This window comes from Elephas maximus, chromosome 24 (assembly GCF_024166365.1).
Source record: "Elephas maximus indicus isolate mEleMax1 chromosome 24, mEleMax1 primary haplotype, whole genome shotgun sequence".
Classification (NCBI taxonomy): domain Eukaryota; kingdom Metazoa; phylum Chordata; class Mammalia; order Proboscidea; family Elephantidae; genus Elephas; species Elephas maximus.
In genome coordinates, this window is record NC_064842.1 from 21094964 (window position 1) to 21105080 (window position 10117).

Sequence of the window (10117 nt, forward strand, 5' to 3'; positions counted from 1 at the left end):
CAGGAATAAGTATACTTTCACTGTATACTTCGTGGGCTTGTTGTGAGAGGGGAAAGTAATTTCTTATCTTATATATATATATATGTGTGTGTGTATATATATACCCACATGTATAAGTGCGTATATATGAAATTTTTATTTTACTGTATATACATGTGTGTATGTATGAGAAGTTTTTTGTTTTTACTATGTATACATATATGTGTGCATGTATGTAATGAGAAATTTTTTTATGTTTTTGCTATGTGTGTGTATATATATATATATAATTATCTCCTGTGTGTTTTTAAAACTAAATATCACCCCTTTTTGCTTTTTGTTTCTTTTTGTCAAAATTAAATTTTCCACCTTTGGAATGAGTGTGCTTACCTTGGAAAAGGTTAGCCTCAAAGTAAATATCAAGTCCTATTTTACAACTTTAAATTCATTAATCGTTTAAAGCATAAACTTGAAGACTTTACATAAAAATATTTCAGAAATTCATTGATGCTGTCTGTAACTTAATTTGGAAACCTTAGTGGCATGGTAGTTAAGAGCTATGGCAGCCAACCAAAAGGTTGGCAGTTTGGATCTATCAGGCACTTCTTGGAAATTCTATGGGGCAGTTCTACTCTGTCCTGTAGGGTCACTATGAGTGGGAATCAACTCGATGACAATGGGTGTTTTTTTAATAATTTATTTCTAATTCCTATAATTAAACATTTTAAATATAATGAAACCATGTCTGCACATGCTTTGTGAATTGTAATATTACATGCAAATGTAGTTTTGTATTGCTTATGTGTTGAGATAATACATTTTATCAGTGTTTCATCAGTACCAGTAAACAGTAAAAGCACATTGAACACCATTTTTATTGTATTATAATGCTAATTATCCAGTTTAAGAGAAGTAATTAAGATATTTTCAAAATGATTTTAAAAGTATCTTTTTTAAAACTTTTATATATTTTTTGGGAACAACCATTTTAAAAACATGTTTTAAGCTACTGTAAAAGAAGTTTGCTTTATCTTCCAGTCAAATTTGAAAGGTTGATCTATGGAGCTAAATTTTACTTGGCATGTTAAGTAATGGATTGAGCCTTCTTGAATTCATGTCTTTATATTTCTTAAAAATGTACCAAACCCTCTGTTCAGTTTATTACATTCTAGAAAAATACTAATCTAAAACTTACTATGTTAAAAAGAAATGTAATCGGCACTATCTTATCCTTTTTTCTGTTTATTTTTAAATTTACATTTTTAACAAAAGTAATGCATGGAGATGTATGTATAATGAATACTTCTTCCATCCAGGTTCATTTCTCAAAGGTTTTTATAAATGGGACCAAATATATTTACTGTTTTGCACTTTGGTCATTTCACTTAATAATATATTTACTTTTTCAAAAGAGTATCAGTAAAGCGTATAGACAGCCTCTCCAGATTTGTTTGGGATACAAGGCACTTACTGCCTTAATAGTGAAAAGCAATTGCATGCTTGGCTTTTTGTAAGGATTATGAAAACATAGTTTTAAAAACTATTTTAATGACTACCATTATATTGTGATACATTGTGTTTTAGTATAATTACCTTTATCATTTCTCACCTATCCAAGTTTTAAATAAAATTTTTTTTATAGAATAATAGTTTTAATATTCATTCATTAACAAATAGCCATAAAGCACTTTCTAGGCACTGTTTAATTAGACATTAAACAAAACAAATCTCTCTGCTCACATGGAATTTACATTTTAGCTCATTCATTTGAGCCAATCAACTTGTGTTAAAGTTAGCTGTTTCTACCGTCTATGTCTGATTTGTCTTATTTTCATTTTTTCACTTGAATGTATACATTTTAGGTTAAGAATTATATACATTTAAGTTTTTAATTGCTTTTAGGGAAATAGTATATGTTATTTATAAATAACTTTTTTTTAATGAAGTCTGATTGGGCTTGTAAATGAGCCCATTGTTTTTATTTTAATCATGCTCAGTGATAAAGTGATTAGTACTCTAACACCGTCTTAAGTTTGGTATCGTTTATAGGTTCCTTCAATGACCATGTCACTCCCAGATTTGCTAATCTCATCTTCTTTCACAACTGTGAGAGCTCTCCTTTACTATGACAACCCATCCACCTGATCGGGCATATAGCATGTGGCCAGAGACAGACGTAGTCCACTATTCTCTGGGCTAGAGCCCAGCTGAAATTTGTGAAAATTTTTCATGATAACTAGTTATTATACTTGAATTAAAAAATCTGTAGGGCCCAATCACCTGCCTACTGTTAATACTAGGGCTCATGCCTCAGATTTGGCTCAAGAAGTCAATGTGTAGTTGAAGGTTAATTGTTATCATTTTGAAAATAATTCCATTAGAGTTGTATTCCAAAACTGGGACATTATAAAAGGATTATTAACAAAAAAAAAGGAATAAATAAATGAAATAACTAAAGGAATAAGTAAAACATTGATTAAATAATCTTATATAGAAATAAAGTCTCCAAATTCACATCATAATTATGTCTTAATGTCATAGTGGAGTTCTTGGGTGGTGGAAACGATTAATGTGATTGGCTGCTAACCAAAAAGTTGGAGGTTCGGGTCTACCCAGAGGAGCCTCAGATGAGAGGCCGTGGCTATCTACTTCTGAAAAGCCAGCCATTGTGAAAACCCTCCGTATGCCAGTTCTACTCTGACACACATGGCATCACCAGGAGTCAGAATCGACTTGAAGGCAACTGGTTTTTAATATCACAGGATAGCAGTTCTTAGAAAGATGGCTGGCAGGGATGTTTTCAATTTAGAAAATTTAGTAGTAGGTCAGAAGACTATTCTTAAACCAGATTCTAGAGCCATTATTACCTTTTTAAGCATGTTCCAGACTTGATTTGATACTGATGAATTTCATGTATTTAAATAAGGTGAACCTGGCATATTGACCTTGGAATAAATACAAATAAGAATGTTAATTTAGTTTACTACGTAAATACTGTTGATGCCTTTGAATTATGGTGTTGGCAAAGAATATTGAACATACCATGGACTGCCAAAAGAACCAACAAATCTGTCTTGGAAGAAGTACAACCAGAACACTCCTTAGAGGCAAGAATGGCAAGACTTCATCTTACACACTTTGAACACGTTATCAGGAGGAATCAATCCCTGAAGAAGGACATTATGCTTGGTAAAGTACAGGGTCAGACCAATCCCTGGAGAAGGACATTATGCTTGGTAAAGTATAGGGTCAGAGAAAAAGAGGAAAACCCTCAACAAGATGGATTGACACAGTGGCTTGCAACAGTAGGGTCAAGCATAACAATGATGGTGAGGATGGCTCAGGACTGGGCAGCATTTTGTTCAAGTGTATGTAGGGTCGCTATGAGTCAAAACTGACTCAATGGCATCTAACAACAACAACTTAAATACTAACCAGCTTCCAGTGGTAATAATTTACTTAATGTTTTACAATACTGATGTTTATATAGGACAGTTAAACTAGATTTCCAGACTCAATGAAGACATTTAAAAAGAAGTCTAAAAAGTGATGAGAATTTACATCTAAAACTGTTGAATCATGTCTCATAAATTCCAAAATACTGGGGAGAAAGGTATACAAAAATGAAAATTTTGTGGTACTTCATTTTATAATATATTCAAATTTAGTTTTTAACATAAGGATAATTATCTTTTTGACAATTGCTTTTATCAAAAGGATCTTAACTTCTAATAGATTACTGTTAACAAATATACTTTAATGAATTCAAGTTTTTAAAGAAAAGCGCAGTATTTCAATTTTCAACCTTTTAAATAATGTCCATATTTTGTTCAACCAATAAGATGCTTTTTCTATGTAATATGATATGCTTTTTCTATGTAATTTTCTATGTCATACCTAATTCAACCTATTTACATCTTAATTTCATCTTATGTTTATAATACATGTATCTGAATAAAGTTGTATTTTTATTGTAAGTCATATTAATTAAAAGTATTAGATAAAATTTTAGGGTTATATCATCATCTACGGAGTTCTGATGGCACAGTGGTTAAGAGCTCAGCTGCTAACCAAAAGGTTGGTGGTTCACATCCACCAGGCGCTCCCTGAAAACCCTATGGGGCAGTTCTACACTGTCCTGTGGGTTTGTCATGAGTCAGAATCAACTCGACGGGAACGGGTTTGGTTTTGGGGTTATCATTATCTACATTTCTTTTATTTTTAGTTTTCACTAAAGAATGAGATAAATAGTGAAGTGTTTATACATGTATTAATCATTCCATTTCTTTTTTAATATAGATCTCTCACATACATGATTTTATTGTTAATGTTGACTCAGTATTCTCAATTTATGCAATGGTTGGGTTTTTGTTGGTTTTTTTTTTTTTCACTTCGTGTAGCTTCTAAAAGAGATATGTTTTTGGTATTATAATTACAAAGATGTGTGATAGGCTTTTTAAATATGAAAAGTAACATGGTTATATTTATTTATTTATAGAATATTGTTTAAAGACAAAGATCGGAATTGGGAAGAAATAGAAAGCAAGTTAAGAACTGAGAGTGAAGTCCCTATTGTGAAAACTTCAAGCATGGTATGGTAGTTTTTCCTGAATATTAAAACATTTTAATAGCAGGGTTTTGTTTTAAGGAAAAGATAGCATGCCTGTTTTTGAACCATTTTTTATTTACATTTATAAAAAGATATTAATATACAAATTTGGGAAAGTTTATGCCTTCAGCCCTCTTATAGGACTTTAAAATATTGATTGCTTCAAAGTTGCAGAGCATAAAGGAGGAACCTTTTGTGTTTCTCACTATTACACATTCTTGTTCTTTATGTAGTTATGCATTATGAATATGTAATTGTGAAATAAGAGCCAAACTCAGATATTCATTTGGTCTGATTTGTTTCCATTTACTTATTGGAACGCTTGTCTCCTCTTCAAGCATTTTAGTAGATTTTCATTGCTCAGAGTCATCCACATATTGAGGTTGCAGTTTATGCATTTTTTTTCCAAAGAAAATCCTTAGGTGCTTTTATGCCATTGTTATAAGAGATTTTACAAAATCTTTGCTCATATGGTAGTAAATTGTCTTGAACTTTTTATCACCCACTAACATTATTTCATTGAAAAATTATATTTCAACATTAAAGATTTTAAAATTTGAATTTTGTTGACTACATATCATAATTACCTTTTCCACATTGGTACTAATGTAGTACCATGTAGATAACATTGTCACAAATAAAACGAGAGTGAGATTCATTGCTTGTCAAATAAGAATGTTTTAGTTAAAGTAAGTTAATTTTTATCATTGATTTCACTGCAGGAGATTTCTTCTATCTTACAAGAACTGAAAAGAGTTGAAAAGCAGCTACAAGGTATATTTATTTATGAATTAAGTATAAAAAGCTAATAATTTAGGATAAGTGTGTTCTAAGTGGTATTTCTTAAAATATTCTTATTAAGCTATCATTTGATTAAATGTAATGACATGTAGATAAAATATAGAGTTCTGTATCTCCAAATTACTCATCAAAAGGAAGTTTTAAAACCTAATATAAAAAATTAAAAAGATAGTAAAGTTAAGTTTGGGGCATGTTTTGGTGCTTAAATTTGATAATGGGCTAAATGTTATAAAAGAGTTCACAATTTTCTGTTTTCTATTATAATATGTATAAATATATATAAAATAATGAATTAAATGTGTGTATGCAGTTAAAAATTTTGTCTGGTGTCTCTACTTCTACAAACACATACACGTTGTTAATATGTCTTATTTTAATACTGGCAATTTGCATTATTTATTTGATTTGAAAAATCTTAAATTATATTTGGGGGTATAACCTCAAGTAAACTTATACTCATACAAATCATAGTTGCTCGGATGGACCACAAGAAATAAGTGCATACTGGCCATAAAAAAAATTTGTGGTCGAGTTGTTTCCAACTCATAGCGAACCCTATAGGATGGAGGAGAACTGCTCCATAGAGTTTCCAAGGAGCAGCTGCTGGATTCAAATTGCCAAACTTTGGGTTAATAGCCGAGCTCTTAACCACTGAGCCACTGGGGCTCCGTATTGGCCACACCAAACGCAAAACCCACTGCTGTCAAGTTGATTCCAACTCTTAGAGACCCTATAGGACAGAGTAAAACTGCCCCATAGAGTTTCTGAGGAACATCTGCTAGATTCGAACTGCTGACCTTCCGTTAGCAGCCATAGCTCTTTAACCACTATGCAACCATAGGGACGAGAAAAGTAAGGAGAGAAGAAAATGAAAGAGACAATTTGCCCTCTAAATTTTGCCAGGGACATTGTTTTCGTTAGTGTCACATTTAGATCATGCATGAATGGCTCTGTATGTCTTGACCTAGAAAAGTCCCTAGTGGTGCAACAAGAAGGTTCCAGAGCCACCTGCTAATTCTCCTCAGTCCTTATTGATAATAGGCGTAATTTGTAGATCCTGCCTATGTGATGGAAACCCTGGTGGCATAGTGGTTAAGTGCTACGGCTGCTAACCAAAGGGTCGGCAGTTCACATCCACGAAGTACTCCTTGGAAACTCTGTGGGGCAGTTCTGCTCTGTCCTATAGGGTCGCTGTGAGTCGGAATCGACTCGACGGCACTGGGTTATCTATGTGATTCTTCATTTTCATTCAGTCCCAGCACACCTGAGGGTTCTGATATACTCCCAAGAGTAAAAGTGGCTTGCTATCACAATGATTGTTAGCTGGTAGAACAGGAAAAAAGGACCTCCTAAATGATTCTTATTTCTATAATGTTTTCTTTTCTCAACTCCCCACCCTACCAAATGTGAAGTTGAAAATCACTGCCCAAGAACTTTCTCATCCTGCGAAGGGTCTTTTGGCTTGAAAGCTGGTCTTTAACTGGCTCCTCCCAGGAAGAGAACAAAGTCTGTTTAGCTTGTTGGGACTGCCGTGGGGTATTAGTACCTAGGCTATGAGGGGACCTTTGTGGCTCAATGATACATATACGCTTGTACGTGGCTGATGTCCTAGCTCTCTCACCAGGGTGAGCAGCAGCATGCTGTGGTAGCTTTCAAAGTATGCTGAGAGCATTCTGGCCACCCCAACCTTTAGGTTACTCTGAACCCCCTGTTAGCAACAGTTACCTGAGGGATAAGTAGGGCTGGGAGTATTTATCTAAATTGAAACTGGTATTTCCACTGTCCTCTCACATTAATGAAAGCGAATTTCAAAAAGGTCTGTCTTGAGTTTCACATCTCCAAATCCCAGTCTTCTAACAGGTTCTGAAATGCCCGTAAGTGAGCCTAGCCAAGCAACCGGGAACAGCATTCAGGTCTGTATAGTCAGTACCATAGGTCAGCCACATAATTGCTGAGAATGGGGTTTTAAATAGAGTATTGAAAGGATTAGCCAGATTTAAGATCACATAAGTACCGATGGTTGAAATATTATCCAAATCATAAGCAGTGTTCGTATCCAAATGTAACTGTGTCTAGAATTATATTTTTTCCCCCAACTCCTTTTTTTTTAATTTGTTTTCCTTTCTTTCAGCGATCAATGCTATGATTGACCCAGATGGAACTTTGGAGGCTCTGAATAACATGGGATTTCCCAGTGCTATCTTGCCATCTCCGCCAAAACAGAAGTCCAGTCCTGTGAATAACCACAGCAGCCCCGGTCAGACACCGACACTTTGCCAACCAGAAGCTAGGGTTCTTCATCCTGCTGCTGTCTCAGTCTCAGCTGAGTTTGAGAATGCCGAATCTGAAGCCGATTTCAGTATACATTTCAATAGGTTCAACCCTGATGGGGAAGAGGAAGATGTTACAGTACATGAATGACTTTCTCTTGATTGTTAAAAAATAATTACCTGTGAAGTGACTAGGAATATTGGAAGGAGCATAGTGTTGACTTACATAAAACAAGACAGCTTGGTCAACTACCATTTCGTTCTCCCTGTCTTCTGAATTTTATTTATTTGTTTTTTTATCTGTAATGTGGTGTATTAATCCTCTGAAGACATTTAGATAACTGTTTGATGCACAGATAGGAAAAAGCTGATGTGGCATTTTTGCCTTTTGCGGTTTTATGATTTTCAAATTGAATTCTATAATTGCATCCTTTCCCTTCATAGATCTTTTTTTTTTTTTTTTTTTAAAGCCATGCTGTGACCTACAAGCAAACTAAATACCCAACATTTCTGAAACCCCTTGTCTCCTGTGCCAAGCTGCTCCCTGAAATGGACTTCCTCCTCATCTGTACAGATTTGTTAAACAGTTATATTTGCTTCTTAATACTAGGATTTATATTAGTATTCATTACCATTGGATACAATGAAATATTACTTTCACAGTAAAACAGACCTTCAAAACATTCATTGTGTCTTGAAATTTTCCGACATATATGTGATTTATAAACTTTGTTGCTACGTAAATTGTCTTGGGGTTTATGGAGATTAACTATTATGTTTGCACTAAGATTTGCTGGGAGTGGTAGGTGGACGTATCTATATATCGATAAGGACTAATTGTCTTTTTTTGTACATAGGAAATTGCTAATACTGTATTTGTTTTAACTCCACAGTGTTTTGCTCCACTTTCGAAAAGATCAATTTGGCACTTTTTTCAATTTTTTTTTTAAAATGGAAATAAGGTTTTTGTCTCATTTTAGGTCAGATGATAGCTAGAAAAATTAAACTAGACAGATAGTTTAGGTGGAGTATATTTTTAAAACCAAGAACATGTATATTGGTCCTGTGTTACCAGGTTTATATGTGACAGTTGAAAAAAAATTCCCTTGCAATGATCATGAGGTTAAAATTGTCTTTTTTAGGCGACTTGGAGAACCAGTAGGCATAAGATTAGTTGGTAGTTGCACTCCCAAGCAATAAATTGCTTGTGTGTTTCCCTGTAGGACCCACTAGTAATTCCTGCCTCAGTCTTTTACATTTATAAGGACTCTGGAAGACGACAATGACAAAGGCTTTGGGGCCCCTGCTACTTAACAGGAAGCCTATGAAAATTATCTTCTATATAGACTTGTTTTTTCTTTCCCGTAAGTTCACATTTGGATAAGTTTAATAAAAAAGTAATTATCTTTGTGTTTCCAGAGCACTATAATTTGGGTGAATCGTAATACAGTTAAATATTATTAGTAGACCAGGATTTTTCCCTTGATCCCATCAGTATGTAAAGGTTAAAACTGCAACTTTTATGAAATGGTCTTTAATATTTCAGCATAATCTTGTGCTACACTTCTTTAAGGAACAAACTAATCCTGTACATTGCAAAACTTTATAGGATTTTTAAAATCCTGTACTGATGGACGAGTTAATAAAGATGCAAAAAAACTTTTGTAGAGATGTGAAAACAAAAGTCTGTTGTATAATGGATCTCATTTTTTTTTTAATGTAAAAAAAAAGGTAATGAATTTCTTTTAAAGCTAAATTCTTCATTCTCTCTAATAAAGGAAGACTGAAAAAGAAGTTTTAAAGAACATGAATGGAAAGATAACAATGCATTGAAGGAATAAACAAAACATTAAAACAGGGTCAATCCATTTTTTAAAACGTCAAACACCATTTAAAAAAAAAAGCAAACACCATAATCACCATTATTCCCTCTTATTTAATGTTTGGGTACCGTTTATATCCACATGGAAGTAGAAGGTAAGGAGTTGTTTAAGAAAATATTAGAATCTACTTACATTATTGTTTAAGTGTTTACACAGTTTTGTTCATTGATAAGCATTTGGCCTTTTACTATGTTATTTTTATTTTGTATGAATACATTATTCTCCTTATTTATTTTTGTTACATTTATTACTTATGTTATTTTGTTATGCATTTAAACTCCATTTTTAAATAAAGTGTTTCTGGAACTTTATACAATGATTGTTTATTTCTTCTGCTACTTGAATTGCTGATACTCTGATCAGTTAACCAAATAACTACTTATATATTCTCCAAGGTTTAGCAAAAAAGGGAAAGAATAAATCCTTTGATTCTTTTGGAGAAATCCATGCTTGCTTTTGTTTTTGTGTTTTGGATGTTGGAATAGCCAGTAATGGGAGTCCAGCAGAGGAATATCTGAACTCTGTAGCTCTCAATTCAAAGCCTGTTTAATGTCCTCCTTGAGCTGGCCTAAATG

General features: G+C 33.4%; 1 protein-coding gene across 11 annotated transcripts in view; it reads left to right on the plus strand.

The window, feature by feature from the left end:
- CEP170 (centrosomal protein 170) overlaps positions 1-9843 on the plus strand; it is a 133542-nt gene extending 123699 nt beyond the window's left edge. For 10 of the 11 annotated variants that reach the window (XM_049868123.1, XM_049868122.1, XM_049868120.1 and 7 more), the window contains 3 exons: positions 4478-4571; positions 5311-5362; positions 7521-8123. In XM_049868123.1, the coding sequence (XP_049724080.1) occupies positions 4478-4571; positions 5311-5362; positions 7521-7810 (436 nt within the window). In that variant the 3' untranslated portion in view covers positions 7811-8123. The other variant, XM_049868119.1, reaches the window with a different exon arrangement.
- Positions 9844-10117: the final 274 nt, after the last annotated feature.